Raw genomic sequence first — 25,809 nt, 5'->3', positions numbered from 1 at the left:
AAAAAAAAAAAAAAAAAAAAAAAAAAAGAACTCCAACATACGAAAGAGAGCATCAAGTCGTCGGAGTAATCTGGCAGAAGCAAGGTGGGGAGCCTGCTGGGTCTTTATATTTTGCCCTCCTCTTTCCCCCAGGGGTTGCCCCAATTGAGGATGTTCCAAAAGAAATCACACCGAGCCTTTACAGCTCCAAGAAATGCACACTGAAAACCAGAGAACCAGACAATCTCAGGTATTCCTTCAAATTCTAAGGTTTACGACATGAAATAGTGTGAGCTGAGATATTCATACACAATTCACTGTTCGTATGATCCATGGAGAAGCAGTTAGTTCTGACCAAAGATTTTGTAGGGTTACTTTCGTCTGAATAAGACACCTCCACAGTTGCAATGAACCCCAGAAAACAGTCCCCTAATAATATCTGCTGCTCATTGAAGGAATGATGCCAAGCCCATGCCTCCCGATACTGGAGTGGGCTTCTAGGAGCAAGCTTTTTTTTTTTTTTGAGCAGAGTTTCACTCTTATTGCCCAGGTTAGAGCACAATGGCGCGATCTCGGCTCACTGCAACCTCCGCCTCCCCAGTTCAAGTGATTCTCCTGCCTCAGTCTCCAAAGCAGCTGGGATTGCAGGCATGAGCCACCACGCTTGGCTAATTTTGTATTTTTAGTAGAGACAGGGTTTCTCCATGTTGGTCAGGTTGGTCTTGAGCTCCCGACCTCAGGTGATCCACCTGCCTCAGCCTCCCAAAATGCTGGGATTACAGGCGTGAGCCACTGTGCCCAAACAGGAGCAAGCTATTCCAACTCTTTCAGATCATGGATGCAGGAAGATTGAAAAGCTGCCCAGATCTGCCCAGGTCTCATATAGATCCCCAGAGTGCCACCATCCAGAGCTAGAAATCAGGCTTTCCCAGAGGCACGTGGGGTCACATCCTGAAATCCCTAAATGCCGTCATGTGAAAGGAGCTAGAGTACGATTCCTGAGCATGTCTGCCATCTCGCTTGCCCCCATTGCATCCACCCAAGAACCTTGAGACAAATGACAAAGAGGCCACTCCCCAGACCCAGCTAAGAGCCAACAAAGTAGCCTCCAAGCTCAACCTGCACAGCCCAACCGCCAGAGCCCCATTCTTCTATCCAAAAACAGTCTGCTTTGGCCAGATGCCCTGAGTGGCTGTCAAGATTGTCAGCGCCTAGCCTTGGTCCACAGAGAACAGCATGCATTGTAAGTAGGGAGGCGATGAGTTTTTATTGAAAACTGGCACCTACTGCCAGAAAGATGCTCAGGGAACTGGGTTCTATGGGAACTGTAATGGATCTGTTCACTTTATAATCTGCTGGGAAATGTTCTTCTGCACAAGTCTATACTAAGGAAACCACGTCTGAATTTGCCCAAGTCGATATTAAACCAAGAACCCAGTGATTTGAACATCAGGCCCTGTGCACACAGTACACTCCCCAGCAGTCAGAGCACACCTACCAGCACGTTCCACAGGCTCCGTGCGATTGCCTGGGTTCTCCCCATGCTTGCTTGAAGGATTCTCCTCCTCCTCCCCTTCAGGGCCTATGATAAACTCTGGTCTGGAAGAAAGGAGGCTATCCTCAAGGCTGTCTGTGGGCTCCTGAAATAAACAGGACAGGCAGCCAGGTAAGCAGCCCTGGAGGGGTGTCAGGAACAGTTTGCTCAGCTCAGCAAAGCTGGACTGCACACCTGCTGTGTCCTGGGCCCCATGCTGCTGAGGCCAGAGGCCAAGGCACCACACCCCAAAAGACCTCGAGCTTATTGCCAGAACAGTGAAAAGAAAGCTCTATCCGCTATTGCTGAAACATTTTCTTTCACTTCAAATATATATAGAAGATCAAAAACATCATTAAATCTTCCTAGGCCTGCTTTCTCACCTCAAGTCACTCCCAGCCATGTGCATGTTATTCAATAACAGGACTTAATTAGGAAGGAATAATAAGGGGTTCACAGAGCTATATTAAGATGCAAATGACTGGGCACCGTGGCTCACGCCTATAATCCCAGCACTTTGGGAGGCCGAGGTGGGCGGATCACAAGGTCAGGAGTTCGAGTCCAGGCTGACCAACATGGTGAAACCCCGTCTCTACTAAAAATACAGAAATTAGCCGGGCATGGTGGCACACACCTGTAATCCCAGCTACTAGGGAGGCTGAGGCAGGAGAATCGCTTGAACCTAGGAGGTGGAGGCTGCAGTGAGCTGAGATCACACCACTGCACATCAGCCTGGGCGACAGAGCAAGACTCCATCTCAAAAAACAAGATGCAAATACTGGCCAGGTGCACTGGTTCATGCCTGGAATCCCAGTGCTTTGGGAGGCTGAGGCAGGAGGATTGCTTGAGGGCAGGATTTGAGACCAGCCTGGGCAACACAGTGAGACCTCATCTCTAAAAGAATGTTTTAAATTATCCAAGCATGGTGGCATGCCTGTGCCCAGTTACCCAGGAGGCTGAGGTGGGAGGATCCCTTAAACTCAGGAGTTCAAGGCTGCAGCTATTCATGATCCCACCACTGCACTCCTAGGTGACAGGGCAAGACCCTATCTCTAAAAATAATAATAATAATAATAATAATAATAAATAAATAAATAAATTTTAAAAAATTTAAAGACACAAATACTGCTTGTCCAGGGTAGTCAAATTTTTAGGAGCGAGAAACTGCTATAACATGTGAGTTACAGACAGCAAGTTATGGCAACCCAAGTGTCTGTCAACAGCTAGCTGGAGAAACAATTTAAAAATGCATACATTTGGCCAGGTGTGGTGGCTCACACCTGTAATCCCAGCACTTTGGGAGGCCGAGGAGGGTGAATCACTTGAGCTCAGGAGTTCAAGATCAACTGGGCAACATGGCAAAACCCCGTCTCCACAAAAAATAATTTAAAAATTAGCCAGGCATGGTAGTGGGTGCCTGTAGTCCCAGCTGCTTGGGGGGCTGAGGTGGGAGAATCACCTGAGCCTAGGAGGCAAAGGTTGCAGTGAGCATGACTGAGCCACTGCACTCCAGCCTAGGAGACAGAATGAGATACTCTCTCAAAAAAAAAAAAAAAAAAAAAAAATCTACAGTATTCATTGTCACTTAAACTTTGTAATATAACTTTGTGATAAAAGTTCTTTCAAGAATACTGGTAATGCATGAAACCATATGAATGGAGGCACTACAACCCTCACTCAAGCCACTTAATAGAATTCTGTATAGTGTGGCTCCAGTTTGTATCCCTTTCCAAGAGCCTGAGTTGGCAGAAGCAATGGGAAAAGTTTCTTTTAACATAGTCTCACGTACAACCCAGCATGGAGTCTAAGATGATGCTGGAGGAAGACTCCATTACATCAGCTACTGCAGTCTTTAATGATATTATACATGGGTCATCTTGTTTCTTCAACTGCTTACCACCAGCCGGCTTTCTTCTTTGGGAGCTAGTCTCTCCAGGAGTTCACAAGCAAGCTGATAGCAGAGGATACTAGACTGACATAAGTTGCACTCGATTGCTTTTTCGTCCTTCTGGCAGGTGTGGGATCCCCCCCAGGGGGCTTGGAAGACATTGTTTATAATAGAAATAATATCCTTTGATAAGCTGTGCTCTAAACCCATCGTGATTCCATCATCTTGTAACTCCATCTGAAAGACATCGAAAAAAGGACACACACACACACACACACACAGGAAAAAAAAAAAGAAGAAGAAGAAGAAGGAGTTTGATCCATTTGTCCAATATTCCATTGGCACACTACTTGGGGATAATTTTCACTAACTGACAGCAATATTGAATTGTTTAAAGACAATATAGGCTTCAAGACCATGAATATACATTGCTGTCCATGGGTTTTTCTAGAAGGAATATAAACACAAGACGAAGCAATCAGAATTATTTTAAAAATCACATAGGACATTTAAAAGAGAGCTGTTGTTGTTTTTGGCTCATCGGTTTGTGAGATTTTACACATTTGAAAAATGCTCCTCCTCACCTAGAGTCCAGATCTTGGTTTCTAAATACCATGAGCTGCTAAAAGGAACCAGGGCTCCTTGGAGAAATGGCTGAATTCCAGGGCTGGGGCTAGGAAAATATAAGATGAGCCCGGAACATCTTGTCGCACCAGAAATTAAGGAAGAGTTCACGGAATGATGTGGACGTGCCAAAAGAACACAGGAGCCAGCTTGAAAAGATGCCCACTGGCCAATTGTGGAACACGAGCATCAAGATACAGAATCACAGTGACAGATTATAACTCAACAAATAACATAAAAATCCATGGGCACTGCGGGAGTAAGTAGATAAATAAATAAACACATAAATGGGAAAGAAGGAGAAACTATTCCATCAGTAGAGTACCGGCGAATACATTTAGAAGAAATGATGGAATTGGAAAATTATCACTTGACTGTCATGATAGTAATAATTGATGAATCATCCATTGATGCTAAAACTAGTGGATGAAAGTCTGATAAATAAATAGGAAATCCATAAGGTATTTACAAATTACTTATTAGTTACAAAAGGGAAAATAGTGACTTTATCACAGAAAAATCTGACAGATTTTGGTCACTTGGTTAAGGTGACTGACGTTATCATCGCAGTAATGGGACATTATTATATCTTACGCCTGCTGACATGATGCATTACAAAGGATGTAACATCACATCTGTGGTCTTCCTACCAAAAAATGCATGACCCAAATTAATTCATAAGGAAGCATCAGGCAAACTCAAATCGAGGGAGAGTCCACAAAATAACCAGACTATACTCTTCAAAAATGCCAAGGCCCCATAAGTATAGACACCCACGAGGTACCCACAAAAATTTTAAAAAATTTTTTTTTAAAAGTCAAGGATGTGAAAGATAAAGATGGAGGAGCTGTCCTAGATTAAAGAAGACAAAGGAAACAGTACATATAATTGCAATGAGTGCTTCTAGATTGTTCCTTAATCAAAGCCAGGCTTTCTTCTCTTGCTATAAAGATATTACTATTATTATATCAATTTTTAACATTGATAATTTCTGTAAGTTATATAGTAGCACTACAGCAATATTAATTTCCTGATTTTGATAACTGTACTATGTTTATGTAAGAGAATGTCCTTAGTTTTTAGAAAATACACTCTGAAGTGTTCAGAGATAAAAGGACATCATGTCTGCAATTTAGTCTCAAACAATCTATTAAAAAATAAATGCATACACATGCAGAGAAAGAGAGAGAAGCAGATGTGGTAAATGTTCACATCTGGAGAATTGCAGGGAGGAGTATTTGGAAATTCTTTATAGTATTCTTGTAACTGTTCTGCAAATCTGAAATTGTTTCAAAATAAAAGGTTAAAAAGAAATGTTCTCATCAAAACCTTTTTAACTTCTCTTTTAAAATTAACTTTAAAAATCAATGTATAAAATATATTAAAATTAGCTTCATCACTATAGAGTTGTACCTTGCCCCTCCCAACAATAGTATCATACTTTTTGTTCCTGCAATTTAGTTAACAGAATCAATTCTAATGACGCTAGGGTGTTTCTAAAATTCAATCCATTCTCATATGTCAACACCACTGCAGATATTCACATAAGTAGTTTTCAGACTCTCTGGGAAATCCCCAAAGGAGTTTGCAAAAGGTCTTGGGTGATGCTGCATCATTTCGGTTAAGTGTGGAGATGCCCAACACATGGAAAGAACTGCTGTACAACGCTTTCTCTCATTCTTCACCTCTGAACTAAAGGAAGCTCATGCTTCAGCTACCTGCTTCAGGAGAAGATCAAACATGAGGATGAAACAATTTAGATTCATTTCATCATCTTCACAATCAAAGTCAATAGTCCTTCCTCCTGGGTGTCCAAAATTCTTGAAAGGGCTACGAAACGGACTACGCATAGGACTCCGAAACGGACTCTGGAAAGGACTATGAAATGGACTGAGCATATTGTGCTGAACTCGTCGACCAGGATCAGAGGCAACACTCACCTACAAGAAAGAATGGCAACACAGAAATGAATTCACAGAAGCTCAAATGGCTGTGTAAAATATTTGGGGACTCTATGGAAGGTATTTCCAACTGTCACACTTATTTCCTTCCTTAACCGATGGCATTAGTACCTCCAAATACTAAGGAGTCTCTCAATATATAAAAACAAAAAATAAAACCACTCAAACTTCCTAGTTGTCAGGAAGTGACATCAACATGCTGAAGAATGAAGGCATCTGCCATTACATTTTTCAACCCATCAAACATGTCCATTTAGACCAGATTGTTTGAATATACTGAAAACTGTACCCTGGAAAATGAGAATTTACAAAAGTAAAATATTGCAAGATAATGTTTAGAATCAGAAGCACAGAATCTCAGATTGACACGATTGGTTAAAAGATGGTCTCTGGGGATTACAAGTATTAAACTATTATGGGTCAACAATATATGACAAACCTTTTATACTGGTTATTCTCCATTTGTCCACTCAACCCCCACTCAGAACTTCACTACCTCCTTGGCCCTACTCTATGCCCAAGAAGTCGTGGACTGAGTCTCCTCTGGCTCCTTTGCTGCCTAGCTTCCAGCTGGGTTAAGTCAATGGTTTTTATTCTTTGGATTTTTTTTGTCATTGTTTTGTTTTGGGACAGAGTCTTGCTCTCTTGCCCAGGCTGGAGTGCAGTGGCATGATCATGGCTCACTGCAGGCTCGACCTCCTAGGCTCAAGCGATCCTCCCACCTCAGCCTCCCAAGTAGCTGGGACTACAGGCATGCACCACCAGGTCCAGCTAATTTTTTGAAAATTTTTTTGTAGAGACAAGGTCTCATTATGTGGCCCAGGCTGGTCTCTAACTCCTGGACTCAAGCAGTCCTCCCACTTCAGCTCCCGAAGTGCTGGGATTAGAGGCATAAGTCACCAAACCTGGCTGGGTTCAGTGAATGGGAGGCACCAGCAGAAGTCCTGAAAGCTGGAGGAGAGAGAGGCAGAAGTATTTCCCCTTCTCCCTGCCCACTTGGGTGCTACATCTCTGGGAGCATCTCTAGCACTCCATAACTTCTCCAACCAGCCCTTTCTTAGAGTTCAGCTCCTGTTTGGTACTCCAGGAACTCTCTCCCTTGTTCCTTCAGCCCTGGGGGTGTAAGGACTTTCTCCTGGACTGTTCCTGGACTCTGATTGCCTTGTCCACCCGTACTGCTCCTTTAGCTCCTTTAAGCTTTCCCATAACACTATAGGAAGAATCTCCATTAAAGTCTGTCATTTAAACTATGTGGGATAAATTCTGAATCGGGACCCTGACTAACACATCTGTACATCACTCTCAAATCATATTTCCCTCTCTTTTTTTTCTTTTTCAATTTTTATTTTAGAATCAGGGGACACATGTGCAGGTTTGTTACAAAGTTATATTGAGTGATGCTGAGGTTTGGGATATGACTGAACCTATCACCTAGGATATTTTCTGTCTTAAAACCTTTGTGGTCACCACAAAGCTCTTCAAACACCATTTTTAAGGTAAAGAGGAAGATTACCCCATTAAGAATCAGAATACCCAAGCATTCATGGTGTTATCTGTAGGAAATCACTTCACTTCACTGAACATCAGGTTAGGCAGTTGTAAAATGAAGATAATGAGTTCTTCCCTGGCTGCCTCACACAACCCTGTGATATTGTTTATTGTGAACACATTGCACAGAATAAAGTGCCACACAAAGGAATGTCATCTTAAAGGTTACGGAAGAAAGAAATAAAGTATAGATGGTTGGCAGCTGGTTCCTATCAGGCAGATGACAAAATAAGTAATGATATTCTTTAAAATGATGAATACAAACCCATAACCATGTTCCATTTTTTAATCCCTAGATATCAGGTGGAATGGCTGGAGGCCTGTGGCATACAGTGGGGGAAATTTTGTAGAGAGGCTTGACAAGGAAAGAGTGGTGAACATTTTCTGCCAACCATCCAATAAGAGTCAACCTTTCTACAGCTGCTCACGGCCTGAGAACAGCAGCACATCAGCAAAGACTCGATCAGGCCTCCACTGCCAACCATCCAATAAGAGTCAACCTTTCTATAGCTGCTCACGGCCTGAGAACAGCAGCACATCAGCAGAGACTCTATCAGGCCTCCATAGAAAAATAATCAAAGCTGTCCAGCAGTTTGTATACACTTTAGACCAGACTATGTTGACTTTTCTCATCTACAGTGACGCAAAGGGGTCAAGAAAGTGGGCTCAGTTGGTTCACAGTGACAGCATCCCTCACGTTCACCACTAGTTGATCGTATCTTACCAAAAGACAAGGAAAAAAAATCATCCAAACTTCTGCCAAACTCCTTACCCCCAAAGTGAAGCACTGATCTGCCTAGGAGCTGGTAAAAAATTCTTATTCAGCAGGAGACTCATAAAAATGGAATGTTACCAAAAAGTAGAAAATAATCAAAGCTGTCCAGCAGTTTGTATACACTTTAGACCAGACTATGTTGACTTTTCTCATCTACAGTGACGCAAAGGGGTCAAGAAAGTGGGCTCAGTTGGTTCACAGTGACAGCATCCCTCACGTTCACCACTAGTTGATCGTATCTTACCAAAAGACAAGGAAAAAAAATCATCCAAACTTCTGCCAAACTCCTTACCCCAAAGTGAAGCACTGATCTGCCTAGGAGCTGGTAAAAAATTCTTATTCAGCAGGAGACTCATAAAATGGAATGTTACCAAAAGTTACTCTTTTCATCAAGGGAGAGAGCTCAAATTCAAAGCAATTAAAAAGAAAATGAAAACTCAATAACTTACTGATTATATACTATACCAAACAAATGTGACTATCTAATGCACTTAAAAGATGAACACAGCAAGATGGGAGGAAAACACATTTTTGGTTTCTTATGACAGTACTTTCAGGCTTAGGATAACTGACAAGGGTTTTCAAAATTTTTAAAAGTAAGACAAGAACAAATGTGGCAATAATTACCCTTCGAGATGCAAGGTTCCCCGCCAGTTCACTGACTCTTGATTTTCTTTGATTTGCCAGCTCTTTGACCGAATTAACTCCATCAGAAAACATACTTATTAGGAGTTGAAGTGGAACCATGATATCCAACTCCGATAATACCTAGGGGAAAAAAAGGCATATATCCCCCAAAAAACACATGTAAATTTTAAAACTCAAAAAAGCTACATTTAGCCTTCTTTTTCCAAAGCAAATCATTGACCATGAGGATATTTAGCCTTGCATGTGTTCTATCAACACAGTCATCCTCCAATTTTCATACTAAGAAAATCAAAGTTATCATTGAACTTTCTCCTTTCCTCACCCCCAGCATCCAACAGGTCACCATGTTCTTTCTACTAACACTTCTCAGTTTCTCTTGACGCTGTCCCCCACTCTCCATACCCACCGCTAGTGCCTCAGGTCCCCACCTTTCTCCTGGACTAGCAATGCTTCTCCAGTCCATCCCCACTCTGATCTCAATGACCCATCCCATCTTGCTGTCTGGTACAACTTGGTGTCAGTCTGGGCCCAAATCAAGTCACCTTCTCTGTCATTAATTTCCTGGAAAAAAAAAAATGCCTTCTTCCTTCAGACAGAATTAATCCATCCCTGTTCTCTGCTTTCTTGACCTTTATATATACCTTTATTAGAGCAATTATTACTTTTTCTTCTGTTTAATTATCTAATCCTATCCCTCCCACTGAGAGCTGCTTAAAGAAAGGAAGTATGCAGAAAGGACTATTTCTGGTCCCATTTTTATTCCAGTTTCTATTCCAGTGCCTGGCCCACAGGAGCTCTTGCATGTGTTTCCACAATTAATTATAAATGAGTCAACTCTAACCTCAACTCTAACCTCTAATAGTGTCCACTCTATCCTCCAAATAGACCAAGGCTGGAAAACCTCCTTCAGCTGCAGCACTCTGTCTTATAAATCAAGGTTGGATGAAAGCCCAGTCCGTAAAACGTGTAAATGTTGCTGCTGTAGCTAGACGGGGGACAAAGCTGTATGGGCTCATCCCCAAGGAGAACAGTGTAAGGGCTGTGCAACTGGGTAACTGAGGCAACATCCAGCCATCTGTAGGAAGACTGGCTTTCTTAAACGGAGAATTACCTTACTGAAATCCGTTTGGGAATAAATGGTTAAAATTCTAAATCCCAAAGTTGACTTTTTTTTTTTTTATGAGACAGGGTCTCACTCTGTTGCCCAGGCTGGAGTGCAGTGGCCTGATCATAGCTCATTGCAGCCTCGATCTCCTGGGCTCAAGAGATTCTCCTGGCTCAGCCTCCCAAGTAGCTGGGACTACAGATATGCATCATCACATCCAGCTAATTTTGGTATTTTTTGTAGAGATGGGCTTTGGCCATGTTGGCCAGACTGGTCTTGAACTCCTGAGCTCGAGTGATCCACTCACCTTCGCCTCCCAAAGTGCTGGGATTACAGGTGTGAGCTACCGAGCTGGTCCAAATTTTGACTTTTTAAAAAATGGTCTCTTTACTCTTTGTCAAATGTGAAGAATATTGCTCTTCAGTTTCGAACCCAGAAAGGCATCTTTACAACTTGAAGAGCTTATGGAATCCTATCCTTGCATGACACAGAAATGTATCTGTACCTGTAGTTAACCTAAACATTGATTCTGTCCTCATTGTCTAAAACTGCCCAAACTTCATATCAGGTATTCAAGTCAATTTAATAAACTTTAATTGAACATCCACTTTCTTTTTTTTTTTTTTTTTTGAGACAGAGTCTCACTCTGTTGTCCAGGCTGGAGTGCAGTGGTGCGGTCTCGGCTCACTGAAACCTCTGCCTCCTGGATTCAAGCAATTCTCTGCCTCAGCCTCCCAAGTAGCTGGGATTACAGGTACCCGCCACCATGCCTGGCTAATTTTTTGTATTTTTAGTAGAGATAGGATTTCACCATCTTGGCCAGGCTGGTCTTGAATTCCTGACCTTGTGATCCACCCACCTCGGCCTCCCAAAATGCTGGGATTACAGGCATAAGCCACCGCACCCAGCCCTGAACATCCACTTTTAAATACAAAGCATGTGCTATATTCTAGGAGGAGAGGATGAAGAGGTTTATAAATACAGAAATGAGTAAGACCTGGCCCTTGTACTCAGGAGGTTGTAATCAGGTGGAGAGAGAGACAAAAACTGTGAGACAGAAATAGAACCAAATTCACACAGAGAACCTGGGAAGATGAGGGCTTGAAGTAGCAGAAAACTTCACATAGGGGATAATTTTTGAGATGAACTTTAAAAGGTAGGTTGGAGTTCACAAATAGAGACACAAGAGAAAGTCATCCCAGGCTGAGAGAACAGCACGAACTAGTCACTAAATCCTTCCCCATCTTTCCAAGTAAAGGACCTGTTTAATATCAAAGATTTAGCAGAATCCCACAAGACAACTATTATACTTTTAATAGCCATTGATGGAAAAATACAAAAGGACCTCAAGCTACTATGAATTCAGTAATATTATTGCACAATTTATATATTTATATGTTATTACCCACAACTAGAGCAACATATATTTGAAATTTACTCATTTATCTATGGATAGGAAATATTCTTTCTTGGCAAACATAGGGACTTATGAACTCTTTGCTACAACTCCCACCCCCTCGACCCAGGAATCTAAAGCTTGTAAGCTAAGAATTATTTCCTAAAATGATCGAAAGTATTATTCACTTACATGAAGCCATAGTAAAGCTTGCTCCTGCACAGATGAGGGGTATCCTGTAAACCGACAACTAATAAAACCAAACATCTCCTCCATTGAGAAAGGCAGAGGACAGAGTTCAATGTCAAACATTTTGCTGGAAAGCAGAGCAACACAAGTAAATGACCAATGGGCATAGATCGGGTTGTACTAATGCCACCAATGTCATTCTAGCTATTCCCTATTTGGAAAGCCAAGTCTTTTAGATTAGTTTGTGTTCTGAACTGTTATCAGCATGTTTCACTTTACTATAAGAGAAGTTTGTCATTGAAATAGAGGTCTTATAAATAATTCATATGGTTGTTAATAACATTACTGTTCTTCCTCATATTAGGTTTAACAGAAGGAATTGCATTTCTAAGGCATTAGCATTGCTCCCTAGCATCTAAAACAGTTTCCCTTTGCACTTTCCCACCACATCCCACCAATTATAATTATATCTGAAAATTTCAAAATAAGCAAACATCTGTTTTTATCTATTTACTATTCCACAAGAACAAAATCTTTTTGGGACAATGCCAAATCATCTTCGGTTGAGGTATTGCAGCTATTTCATGTTGGGGCTTCAAGTTTCTCTACAGGGTTGTTAAAAAGTAAATGAGATGATATAAAATGCTTAGTAGGGTGACAGGCATACAGTACATGCTCAACAAACATTAGGTATGATTATAATTGCAGTGATTTCATTAAACTACTTACCCACCTTAATACTTCCCTGAATTCTTTTAACTGATTATCTGGGACTTCTGTTCTGATGGCTTCCAGCCATTCCGGCATAATACACTCCCAGACAGATTGACTGATCACATTATAGGGGATCAGGCAGAGGATTCGATTGAGACCTTCCTTCAGCTGAGTCACTGTGCTACAGGACTTATCCCAGTAGCCACCAACCTGAAGGGGTTTCCACACCCACAGGGGAAAAGAATGAAACACACTGGTTACAATTATACTCAAGGACTTCCTAAGGCAATGGGTACAGAGAAAGGCCACAATCCATCATGTCTGAGTCCTCGGCCAAGAATCTTCAGTGTGAGATTGATTCGTAAGACAGCAAACCACCAGGATCCATCAGTTACAGAAAGGAAAACATAGTTACCAATAGGCTCAAATATTGATTACGGATTGAATTTTTGATGATTCTACTGTAGATTTTCCAAATCACATGTGAATTAAAATTCCAAAGATTTATTCCCAACAGGATGAGCATACTATTAGAGCTTTCTTATTCCTAAAGTCTGATAAATCCATTACAACATGCACGTTACGCCTGTGCTTCAGAAGAACACAGTTTTCTACTACTGCATGCTTTGTGCTGCAGATTTTTCATTACAGGAAATACGGTAGTACACAGTGCTCTTTTTACCCTATGCTGCATACTCTGCCACAATTTTCTCCTAAGAACACTCTAAAGATAGTTGAATCTGTGAATAAAAGGACTGGCTTTTAAACTAATTAAGATAGTATATTAATTTTTAAGAGCAGGAAAAGGTTAAAATCATGAATTTACAGACTTAGGTTGTTCATAATCCTGAGGTTAGAGATCGTATATTCTAAATATCAGTGTAACAAAGGTTAAACTGGTCCTGAGTCTTTACCAAATAACACAAGATGTGTGAGAAATTACCTTAATTTAAATGAATCCTATTTTAAATGTTTATTACATCTAGAATTCCAGATTATTCTGAAAAATCAATCAATTCTATTTTAAAGTTCCAATATCTATTTGGTGCCGTATTGACCAAAATCCTAGACAATTGACTAAATATTTTTAGGAAGTGACTATATTTCTGGAATTTCTGTTGTGTTGTTGTTAGTTACAGGTACAGAGAGAAAAGAATCAGCACTAATAACATTAAGATTCTGAAATATATCATTACTGAAGTTTTTTTTGGCTACGTAGTTTATGGTCAAGCCATATAAAGGCTTATTGGTTTTGAATCGTATTTTGGAACAACCCTGCTTTTGGAAACCCTAAATTGTCAATGGTCAGATGGCAAATCTTTTGGGTTAGAAAAGCTTTCATATTTAAAAGGATTTTTAGAGCGCACTTACCCTAAACAAATGTCCTAATTACCTACAGGGGAGGATGAAATTGAAAGAAGGGCACAAAAAGTATCACAGCTAGCCTAAAAGGCTTCCTTAATGAAATTAAACAACAGAAATCAGATTTACAACAACAATTTAAATCTACACCCACTATAAACTCCCCTTCACCACCTTCCTCCTGCACATGGCCCAGTGGGAGGCTGATAGTTCAGTCTCATAGGAGATATTATGGAAGACTTCCCTCTACAGGTCAATGGGCTGAAGTGGAATGATGTGCTCAGAGGGCAGGAATTTATCCTAAAGGCTCTGTTAAAAGATTTATAAAAACATTCCAAAGGCACACAACTCTAAATTCAGAAGCCCTGGAACGCAGGAATCTTTTGGTTTCCACATCAGTTGGAAATCTTCTCTCTGACATAAAGGGGCAATTTCAAAATAGTGCAGTTGGATGGGCAGGCCAATCCCTTAATGCTACTGCTGAGGCCACCACCCAGTTCTTTGAAGAATTAAAAATAACTGTTCTAGGCTGAGGCAAAAGGATCTCCTGAGGCCAGGAGTTCAAGACCAGCCTGAGCAGCATAGTGAGACCCTGTCTCTAAACAAATTTTTTTTAAATTATTGGGCATGGTGGTATGCACCTGTAGTTCCATCTACTCGGGAGGCTGAGGCGGGAGGATCGACTGAGCCAGAAGTTTGAGGCTGCAGTGAGCTATGGTTGTGCTATTGTACTCCAGCCTAGGCCACAGAGCGAGACCCCATATTAAATAAATAAATAAATATTTTTAAAAAATAAATAAATGTCCTGGCTTTACTGAGTCTTTACAAAAACATAAATGTGGCCTTGGGAATAACCTAAAGCCAACCCCCCCCCCCAATCCTTCTTACCAATCCCAAAACCTCCCCTTCAAAAGATGCTTGCAGATACTATAAAATGCCAGGACACTGGAAAAGGGACTGTCCTGCACTTAAGAAGCAAAACTTAAATTGTAATTGTCCTGGGCCTCAGCCTGGACATGTAAACACTGCAGACTCTCCAGACAAATAATCATCCATTCCCCCATCCTCCCTTAAGCACCTACATGTTAAAGCTCAACACTGCCAGGAGAATTTCCTGCTTGTCCTAGACCAAAACCTGGCAATAGGCAAATAGGTCCCTGGAAATTCTCTTGGAGCAGTTACTTTAAAAGTCTGCATCGTGGGGCGCGGTGGCTCACGCCTATAATCCCAGCACTTTTTGGGGCGCAATTCATAGTCATATTAAGACCAATTAATAGTTATACAAAGTGTGAAAGGAAAACCTTGGGCCCCAAAATTACTAAGCTAAAGGGAAATGTCAAGCTGGGAACTGCTCAGGGCAAACCTGCCTCCCACTCTATTCAAAGTCACCCCTCTGCCACACACAGAGACAGATGCATATCTGACTGCCTCCTTTGGAAAGGCTTATCAGAAACTCAAAAGAATGCAACCATTTGTCTCTCACCTACCTGTGACCTGGAAGCTCCCTCCCTGCTTTGAGTTGTCCCTGCCTTTCTGGATAGAACCAATGTACTTCTTACATATATTGATTGATGTCTCATGTCTCCCTAAAATGTATACAACCCGAGCACCTTGGGCACATGTCTTTCCCGAGGCTGTGTCACAGGAAAACATCCTCAACCTTGGCAAAATAAACTTTCTAAACTAACTGAGACTGTCTCAGATATTCAGGGTTCACAAAGGAACCATTATATTGATAAAAGAAAACCATTATATTGATTAAAAGCCATTATATTGATAAAAGAAAACTCCAGCTGAATTAAATGTAAAGGAGTTTAATCAAACAATAAACGATTCACAATTTGGGCAGCCTTCCGAGTCAGAGTAGGCTCAGAGACTCCAGCACAGCCACGTAGTAGAAGAAGATTTATGGACAGACAAAGGAAAGGGATGGATAGAAAAGAGAAGTGAGGCCGGGCACGGTGGCTCATGCCTGTAATCCCAGCACTCTGTAAGGCCGAGGTGGGTGGATCACCTGAGGTCAGGTGTTTGATATCAACATGGGAAAACTTCATTTCTACTAAAAATACAAAAAAATTGACCAGGTGTGGTGGTGGGCACCTGAATCCCAGCTTCTCGGGAGGCTGAGGCAGGAGAATCGCTTGAACCTGGGAGGTGAAGGTTGCAGTGAGCCAAAACTGCACCACTTCACTCCAGCCTGGGCAACAAGAGTGAAACTCCATCTCAAAAAAAAAAAAAGGAAGGAAGGAAGGGTACAGAAACAGCTGGATTGGGTATAGGTTGGCATTTGCATTTTGTGAACATGGTTCGAATAGTTGGCTACATTTGATTGGCCAAAACTCGGTGATTGGCACGGTGTAGGCTATGGTCCATTCATACCGCCACTTGTTATAGATCGCAATGTACAGAGAAACTTTTAGGCCAAACTTAAAGGATGTAAGGAGGCAGTTTTAGGCTAAACTTGATTTAACACTATATTATTTTTCTGGGCTTTCATGTTTAACCATGCCTTTTACTTAAAGAATTCCAGGCCAGGGGCAGTGGCTCAAGCCTGTAATCTCAGCACTTTGGGAGGCCAAGGTGGGTGGATCACGAGGTCAGGAGATCAAGACCATCCTTGCCAACATGGTGAAACCCCGCCTCTACTGGGTGTGGTGGCACGTGCCTGTAGTCGCAACTACTCAGGAGGCTGAGGCAGGAGAATCGCTTGAACCCGGGAAGCGGAGGTTGCAGTGAGCCGAGATCATGCCACTGCACTCCAGCCTGGCGACAGAGCAAGATTCCGTCTCAAAAAAAAAAAAAAAAAAAATTCCAGAAACTGGCTTAAGGAGATCCAAAATCGAACCAAGGCTGTGGAGTGTCCCTACTCGGGAAGGAATGCTGAACAATTGATTTACAGCATTGTTGCCGCTGGCCAGACCACCAGGTAGCCTGTTACTCAAGGTAACCATCACGACCGGCTATGCTGACCTGCATACCTTACCCCTTAACAAGCTCTGCCCAGCCCAGCCTGCACACCTTACCCCTGATGTCAATTCCTGCTCTTTGCCTAATAAAACAATCCCTACCAATGCTTTTGGAAAACCAGTGGGAGGATTCTTGTACTTCCACTGTCTCCCTTGCTCTTGAGCACAAGCCCTGAAATAAAATCCTTGTCTAGGAAATCCGCTTGGCCCCATGTTAATTTCCATTACATGGGAAGCCAAAGAGTCTGGTTTATAAGAGATTCTCTGGCAACCGCTGGACGTCCACAGGACATGGAGAACATTTTCCCTCCCAAGCAGGAGGCTTGTGAGCCAGCATGATGGCCGGACACCTCTGCAGCTGATGGGCAGCTGTCTGAATCTTTGGTTCAGTATTGCTGCAACTGAGAGTTTTCCTCCAGCCTCCCCAAGACTCCTTGCCACCCCTCTAAACTATGCTTTCCCTCCTCTCCTGTCCCCTATTTGTTGTGTTTTATTTTCCTTCTTCTTCCTTCCTCCTTCCCTTCTTTTGGTTTTCACTAACTTCACCAACTCCAACTGAATAGATACCCACACAGGGCATGTTGAAATGGTGGATTGGCTCAGCCTGAATAGTCACCCATGCAGGATGGATTGAAATGGCTGATCAGTTTAGAAAACTCTGTTTAGTGCCCTGACTTTGAACTCGGTAATCTTCTTTAAGTCTTCTAAGTATTTTCCCTCCCTTTGCCACACCTTTTGAGGAAGGGAAGCCTGTGGACTTGCCTGCCGTCTGTCTGTTTCAGTGTGAAGCTACTGACTCTGCGTGCTGTTAAAGCAAACTAAATACGGCCTGAGAAGAAGTCCATACTTCTATATTTGAGTCCTTGTGGATATAACCTAGCTGTAGAAAACAACGTATATGGTGGTCCATTTCCAAGACAAAATACCTTGAATACACTTGGACCTGTAAGCTATGGAAGAACAGGATACCCTAGGACCTTGCATTAATAGCCACTGCCTGCTTGTTCGGACCCTTTAGTTATCCTCACCCGAACCAGAGGATTTAGCTTAGAATGGAAGTTCACTAGCTTGCAAAATAGCTCACCTTATCTATACCTAACAGTTTGCTTAACCCCTAGGTCATAGGTCAAATACTTGAAAAGTCCCAGAGCTGACTACGATTACAATGCATTAAGGGCTGCAACAAAATACAGTGAGAAGACCCTAAAGAAAATACCTAAAGCCCCAACCCAACAACCAATAAAACCAAGAAAAGAAACTTAGGTGACCACGTCCAGGAAGATTGTAATCCCACAGTGCTCAGCCTAGAGGAACCAGGGGAAGGACTTGCGCACGAGGGGATAAATTGCTTGCTGTAACTGTACCAGATGTGCCTGCTCAACAGACACCCAATCTTGCAAGACCGACAGTCAAGTTTCACTTTTGCTGTACCTCTGGTCTCTTAGTCCTTTCTTTGGGTTTGGACCAGTAGGTGTGCCTCTTATAATTTGGGGAGCACATTTCTGTCAGGCCTCTGAGTCTAAACTAAGCCATTGTATCCGCTGCGACCTGCATGTATACATCCAGATGGCCTGAAGTAACTGAAGAATCACAAAAGAAGTGAAAATGGCCAGTTCCTGCCTTAACTGATGACATTACCTTATGAAATTCCTTCTCCTGGCTCATCCTGGCTCAAAAGCTCCCCACTGAGCACCTTGTGACCCCCACCCCTGCCAGCCAGAGAACAACCCCTTTGACTGTAATTTTCCACTACCTACCCAAATCTTATAAAATGGCCCCACCCCATCTCCCTTCACTGACTCTCTTTTCAGACTCAGCCCACCTGCACCCTGGTGATTAAAAGGTTTATTGCTCACACAAAGCCTGTTTGGTGGTCTCTTCACACAGACACAGATGAAATTTGGTGCCATGACTCAGATCGAGGGACCTCCCTTGGGAGATCAATCCCCTGTCCTCCTGCTCCTTCAACATTTATTCTCCAAAGGATATCGGGTATCCGCCTCCAAAGCTCAAATTTCTTCTCCATCCGTTACCTATCTCAGCATAATTCTTCATAAAACACACGTGCTCTCCCTGCCAATCATGTCCCACTGATCTCTCAAACCCCAACACCTTCTACAAAACAACAACTCCTTTCCTTCCTAGGCATGGTTGGATACTTTCGCTTTTGGATACCTGGTTTTGCCATTCTAACTAAACCATTATATAAACTCACAAAAGGAAATCTAGCTGACCTCATAGATCCTAAATCCTTTCCCCACTCTTCTTTCTGTTCCTTGAAGACAGCTTTAGAGAATGATCCCACACTAGCTCTCCCTGACTCATCCCAACCCTTTCACTACACACAGCTGAAGTGCAGGGCTGTGCAGTCGGAATTCTTACACAAGGACTGGGACCGCACCCTGTAGCTTTTTTGTCCAAACAACTTGACCTTACTATTTTAGGCTGGCCATCATGTGTCCATGCAGCGGCAGCTGCTGCCCTAATACTTTTAGAGGCCCTCAAAATCACCAACTATGCTCAACTCACTCTCTACAGTTCTCATAACTTCCAAAATCTATTTTATTCCTCACACCTGATGCATATACTTTCTGCTCCCCAGCTCCTTCAGCTATACTCACTCTTTGTTGAGTCTCCCACAATTACCACTGTTCCTGGCCTGGACTTCAATCCGGCCTCCCACATTATTCCAGATACCACACCTGAGCCCCATGACTATCTCTCTGATCCACCTGACATTCACTCCATTTCCCCATATTTCCTTTTTTCCTGTTCCTCACCCTGATCACACTTGGTTTATTGATGGCAGTTCCACCAGGCCTAATCACCACTCACCAGTAAAGGCAGGCTATGCTCTAGTATCTTCCACATCCGTCATTGAGGCTACCACTCTGCCCCCCTGAACTACCTCTCAGCAAGCCAAACTCATTGCCTTAACTCAGGCCCTCACTCTTGCAAAGGGACTATGCATCAATATTTATACTAACTCTAAATATGCCTTCCATATCCTGAACCACAATGCTGTTATATGGGCAGAAAGAGGTTTCCTCACTACGCAAGTGTCCTCCATCATTAATGCCTCTTTAATAAAAACTCTTCTCAAGGCCACTTTACTTCCAAAGGAAGCTGGAGTCATTCACTACAGGGGCCATCAAAAGGCATCAGATCCCACTGCTCTGGGCAACACTTATGCTGATAAGGTAGTTAAAAAAGCAGCTAGCGTTCCAACTTCTATCCCTCACGGCAGTTTTTCTTCTTCTCATAGGTCACTCCCACCTACTCTCCCACTGAAACTTCCACCTATAAATCTCTTCCCACAGAAGGCAAATTGTTCTTAGACCAAGGAAAATATCTCCTTCCAGCCTCACTGGCCCATTCTATTCTGTCGCCATTTCATAACCTCTTACATGTAGGTTACAAGCCGCTAGCCTGTCTCTTAGAACATCTCATTCCCTTTCCATCATGGAAATCTATACTGAAGGAAATCACTTCTCAGTCTTCCATCTGCTCTTCTACTACCCTCAGGGATTGTTCAGGCCCCCTCCCTTCCCTACACATCAAGCTCGGGGATTTGCCCCTGCCCAGGACTGGCAAATTGACTTTACTCACACGCCCCAAGTCAGGAAACTAAAATACCTCTTGGTCTGGGTAGACACTTTCACTGGATGGGTAGAAGCCTTTCCCACAGGGTCTGAGAAGGCCACCACAGTCATTTCTTCCCTTCTGTCAGACATAATTCCTCAGTTTGGCCTTCCCACCTCTATACAGTCCGATAATAGACCAGCCTTTACTAGTCAAATCACCCAAGCAGTTTCTCAGGCTCTTGGTATTCAGTGCAACCTTCATATCCCTTACCATCCCCAATCTTCAGGAAAGGTAGAATGGACTAATGGTCTTTTAAAAACGCACCTCACCAAGTTCAGCCTCCAACTTAAAAAGGACTTGACAGTACTTTTACCTCTTGCCCTTCTCAGAATTAGAGCGTTTCCTTGAGATGCTACAGGGTACAGTCGATTTGAACTTTTATATGGACACAGTTTCTTGCTTGGCCCCAACCTTGTCCCAGACACCAGTCCTCTAGGTGACTATCTTCCAGTCCTTCAGCAGGCTAGACAAGAAATTTGCCAGGCTGCTAATCTTCTCTTGCCTACTCCAGATTCCCAGCCATATGAAGACACCTAGCCGGACGATCAGTTCTTGTTAAAAACCTGACCGCTCAAACTCTACAACCTCAATGGACCAGACCCTACTTAGTCATCTATAGTACCCCAACTGCCATCCACCTGCAGGATCCTCCTCACTGGGTTCACCATTCCAGAATAAAGCTGTATCCGTCGGACAGCCAGCCTAATCCCTCCTCCTCCTCCTGGAAGTCGCAAGTACTCTCCCCTACTTCTCTTAAACTCACTCGCATTTCTGAAGAACAGTAATAACCCTCATGAGCCTAATACGTCTCTTCATTCTACTAGGTCTGTTCATCCTTACCCTACTTTTTGCAACAGGGCTTTATGCAGTCACCCCTACTACTTGGGCTGTGCCCCAAAAACTAGTCATCCCTACTATCTTCTGTCTAGTCATACTCCTATTCACCATTCTCACTATTCTAAACTCTTGTTTACACTGCTGGTTTACACTGTTTCTCTAAGCCATCACAGCTGATATCTCCTGGTGCTATCCCCAAACTGCCACTCTTAACTCCCTTTTAGAGTGGATAGATGATCTTTGCTGGCAGGACACCCTCCAATACTTCCACCCTGATAAAGTTCTATTCTTTACTTTTATACTCACTCTTATTCTCATTCCCATCCTTAGGCCACCCTCTACCTCTCCCCAGCTATCTCCACCATACTATCAATCTTACTCTCTCCTAGCCGTTTCTAATCCCTCCTTAGCGAACAATTGCTAGCTTTGCATTTCCCTTTCTTCCTGTGCCTACACAGCTGTCCCCGCCTTACATACAGACTGGTCAACATCTCCTATCTCCCTACATCTCCAAACTTCCNGGACACCCTCCAATACTTCCACCCTGATAAAGTTCTATTCTTTACTTTTATACTCACTCTTATTCTCATTCCCATCCTTAGGCCACCCTCTACCTCTCCCCAGCTATCTCCACCATACTATCAATCTTACTCTCTCCTAGCCGTTTCTAATCCCTCCTTAGCGAACAATTGCTAGCTTTGCATTTCCCTTTCTTCCTGTGCCTACACAGCTGTCCCCGCCTTACATACAGACTGGTCAACATCTCCTATCTCCCTACATCTCCAAACTTCCTTTAACAGCCCTCACCTTTTCCCTTCTTTACTTTCTAGACAGGTCCAGCAAGACCTCCCCAGACATTTCACATCAGCAAGCTGCCGCCCTCCTGCACACTTACTTAAAACACCTTTCTCCTTCTATCAACTCTACTCCCCCCATATTTGGACCCCTCACAACACAAACTACTATTCCTGTGGCCGCTTCTTTATGTATCTCTCAGCAAAGACCCACTGGAATTCCCCTGGGTAACCTTTCACCTTCTCGATGTTTCTTCACTCTTTATCTCCAAAGTCCAGCTACACACATCACTGAAACAATTGGAGCCTTCCAGGTCCGTATTATAGATAAGCACTGTATCAATACAGGCAAACTTAAAACATTAGCAGCAATTATTGCCTAGGAAGACACTTACCCTGTATTTCACTCCATCCTTGGCTACCTTCCCCTTGCTCGTCAGACTCTCCTCCCAGGCCCTCTTCTTGTTTGCTTATACCCAGCCCCAAAAATAACAGTGAAAGGTTGCTCATAGATACTCAATGTTTTCTCATATACCATGAAAATCGAACCTTCCCCTCTATGCAGTTACCCCATCGGTCCCCATTACAACCTCTGACGGCTGCCACACTAGCTGGATCCCTAGGAGTCCAGGTACAAGACACCCCTTTCAGCTCTCCTTCTCATCTTTTTACTTTGCATCTCCAGCTTTGCCTCGCACAAGGTCTCTTCTTCCTCTGTGGATCCTCTACCTGCTAATTGGACAGGCACATGCACACTAGTTTTCCTTACTCCCAAAATTCAATTTGCAAATGGGACCAAAGAGCTCCCTGTTCCCCTCATGACACCAATATGACAAAAAAGAGTTATTCCACTAATTCCCTTGCTTTTTGGGTTAGGATCTTCTGCTTCCACTATTGCTCTCGGTGCTGGAATAGCAGGCATTTCAACCTCTGTCCCGACCTTCCGTAGCCTCTCTAATGACTTCTCTGCTAGCATCACAGACATACCACAAACTTTATCAGTTCCTCCAGGCCCAAGTTGACTCTTTAGCTGCAGTTGTCCTCCAAAACCGCCGAAGCCTTAACTTACTGCTGAAAAAGGAGGACTCTGTATATTTTTAAATAAAGTGTTGTTTTTTCCTAAATCAATCTGGCCTGGTGTATAACAACATAAAAAAACTCAAGGATAGAGCCCCAAAACTCGCCAACCAAGCAAGTAATTATGCTGAACCCCCTTGGGCACTCTCTAATTGGATGTCCTGGGTCCTCCCAATTCTTAACCCTTTAATATCTATTTTTCTCTTTATTTTATTCGGACCTTATATCTTCCGTTTAGTTTCTCAATTCATCCAAAACCATATCCAGGCCATCACCAATCATTCTATACGACAAATGCTCCTTCTGACAACCTCACAATATCACCCCTTACCACAAAATCCTCCTTCAACTTGACCTTTCCCACTCCAGGTTCCCACACTGCCCCTAGTCCCACTTGAAGAAGCCCTGAGAAACATCGCCCATTATCTCTCCATGCCACCTCGCAAAAAAGTTTCGCTGCCCCAACACTTCAACACTATTTTATGTTATTTTTCTAATTAATATAAGAAGATAGGAATGTCAGGCCTCTGAGCCCAAGCTAAGCCATCGTATCCCCTGTGAACTGCACAGATACATCCAGATGGCCCGAAGTAAGTGAAGAATCACAAAAGAAGTGAAAATGGCCAGTCACTGCCTTAACTGATGACATTACCTTGTGAAATTCCTTCTCCTGGCTCATCCTGGCTCAAAGGCTCCCCACTGAGCACCTTGTGACCCCACCCCTGCCAGCCAGAGAACAACCCCCTTTGACTGTAATTTTCCACTACCTACTCAAATCCTCTAAAACAGCCCCCCCCCGCCCCCATCTCCCTTTACTGACTCTCTTTTCAGCCTCAGCCTGCCTGTACCCAGGTGATTAAAAAGCTTTATTGCTCACACAAAGCCTGTTTGGTGATCTCTTCACATGGACACGCACAAAAATTTCCTACACTAGGTTAGTAGTCAGACAAAATTAAAAACCTAATTTAGTAGTATGTGTCTATAACAATAACTGAGTCTTGGCCAATCCCAGAGGCCATACCTGAACCACTCATATAGACTGCTAAGTGCTCAAACTGTGTTCAAATAAGGCAAGCGCCAATCTGTACCCAACCCAGCTGTTTCTGTACCTCACTGCCGATTTCGGTAGGTCACTTCCCTGTTTTTGTTTATAAATCTTTATACTCCAGCACAGCACACGTAGCTGTGCTACAGTCTCTGTGAATCCACTGTGATTCTGGGGGCTGCCTGATTCGCAAATTGTTCATTGCTCAATTAAACTCTTTTAAATTTAATTCAGCTGAAGTTTTTCTTTTATCAGTGCTGTCTTTGAGAAGAGAGAAGTGGCAGCACATGGGTCCAGAGTTTGTATCACTCACATCCTGATCCATTTTTCCTTTTATGTGTTTAATTTGACATCTTATTCCCCCATGCAGCCCACTGGGTGGCATCTTGCAAAAATGAGAGGCTTCTGTCTATGGTTCCATGAAACAGAAAAGGAAGATTTTCTTTTATAACACAGCTTGGCCTCCACAGTTATGGCCCAGCGAACAAGGTCATCAAAAGCTGCTCTGCTCTTATAGAAGCTGCAGAGAGAGGGAAACCAAAACCCTGGCATGCAGGCAAAACGCTAAGGATTTCTTACAGCCAGGGTCCCATCCTCTCGCTCTCTGTGCAAACCAGTTAAGTAAATGGTAAAAAAAAAAAAAAAAAAAAAAAAAAAAAAAAAAAAAAAAAAAAAAATCCCTGTTCCTCTCCTCTGCAAGGTTTTGATTAATGAGAAAAAAGATGTGTGAGACTAGTCTTAGGTTGTAGTGAATCTGCTGTACTTTGTGGTATGAATTTGTCATTCTGCGTTGTTCTGTCATGGAGGGGTTGCCACAGAATAGAATGTGGGCATAGGACCCCTACAAGTCTGCCGTTTGAGCCAGCCGAGCAGACTAGTCAGTTACAAACTTTGCTATGGGTCCCTGAAACAAAAATCAAATGAGGTTTCCCTCTTGTCTTGTTTTATGTCCTTGAGAGCTTGACTTTCTGACCATGTGGGGGTATTCTCTCTCAGTCTCTGCCATCCAGAGGGTGGAAATTTTCAAGTTCACGTAAGGCAGCCAGTCTGAAAGGACACATGATAATGTCATGGCTAGCCTTAAGGATTCTCTTAAGCAGTTAAAATCCTTTGCAAACTTTAAACTGTCTGCTCTAGATTACTTCTGGGAAGAGCACTAGCAACTGCACCATACTGTAGCTCTGTGGCTAAGGCTTTGCCCTTTTATGACGGTGACATGGGTTCAATTCCCAGCTTAGGGAATGAGTCCTTTCTGGTTTGATATTTATGTGACCTTTGCCATTTATTTATTCTTTTTCCCTCCATTGTCTTTGTGACCATATAGGGGTACTCTCTCTCCATCTCTGCCATTCAGAGGGCGGAAATTTTCAGGTTCATGTCAGGCAGCTTGTGATTTTCTGTCTTGAATTTTCCTTTCTCTGAGCTATCTTGGAGGTGATTCTACATCTTGTAAAAACTGCTCGTAATCTCTTTGTAGACACTTTGTGCAGCCATGGTTAAATCATAACCTTAATTAAGGCTTATTGGATTTGTTAGGGAAGCAGGAACCTAGGAGAGCCAGAGTAACCCCATTTTAAGTTCAGCTCCATCTTCAGATTAACTGGGCATACTCCTTGCTGGTCACTACCCACAGTCATAAGATATTGACAGTTGAGGAAACAGCCTAAGATACCAGCAAAGATGCACTCTCACAACAGCAGAAAGTCCAGATTCCCAATACCC

General features: G+C 42.9%; 1 protein-coding gene across 1 annotated transcript in view; it reads right to left on the bottom strand.

Moving 5' to 3' along the window:
* The window catches only part of UNC79 (unc-79 subunit of NALCN channel complex), a 251,871-nt gene that overhangs the window by 134,406 nt on the left and 91,656 nt on the right, over positions 1-25,809 (bottom strand). The window contains exons 14-19 of the mRNA XM_017857864.1: positions 12,381-12,571; positions 11,651-11,774; positions 8,937-9,077; positions 5,744-5,965; positions 3,411-3,638; positions 1,478-1,619 (exon numbers count right to left, since the gene is read on the bottom strand). Of these exons, the coding sequence (XP_017713353.1) occupies positions 1,478-1,619; positions 3,411-3,638; positions 5,744-5,965; positions 8,937-9,077; positions 11,651-11,774; positions 12,381-12,571 (1,048 nt within the window). The remainder of the gene's footprint in view (positions 1-1,477; positions 1,620-3,410; positions 3,639-5,743; positions 5,966-8,936; positions 9,078-11,650; positions 11,775-12,380; positions 12,572-25,809) is intronic.

The sequence above is a fragment of the Rhinopithecus bieti genome, unplaced genomic scaffold, assembly GCF_001698545.2.
Source record: "Rhinopithecus bieti isolate Rb0 unplaced genomic scaffold, ASM169854v2 scaffold_41913, whole genome shotgun sequence".
NCBI lineage: Eukaryota > Metazoa > Chordata > Mammalia > Primates > Cercopithecidae > Rhinopithecus > Rhinopithecus bieti.
The sequence above is the reverse complement of the archived record's forward strand: the minus strand, read 5'-3'. Positions and strand labels throughout refer to the sequence as shown.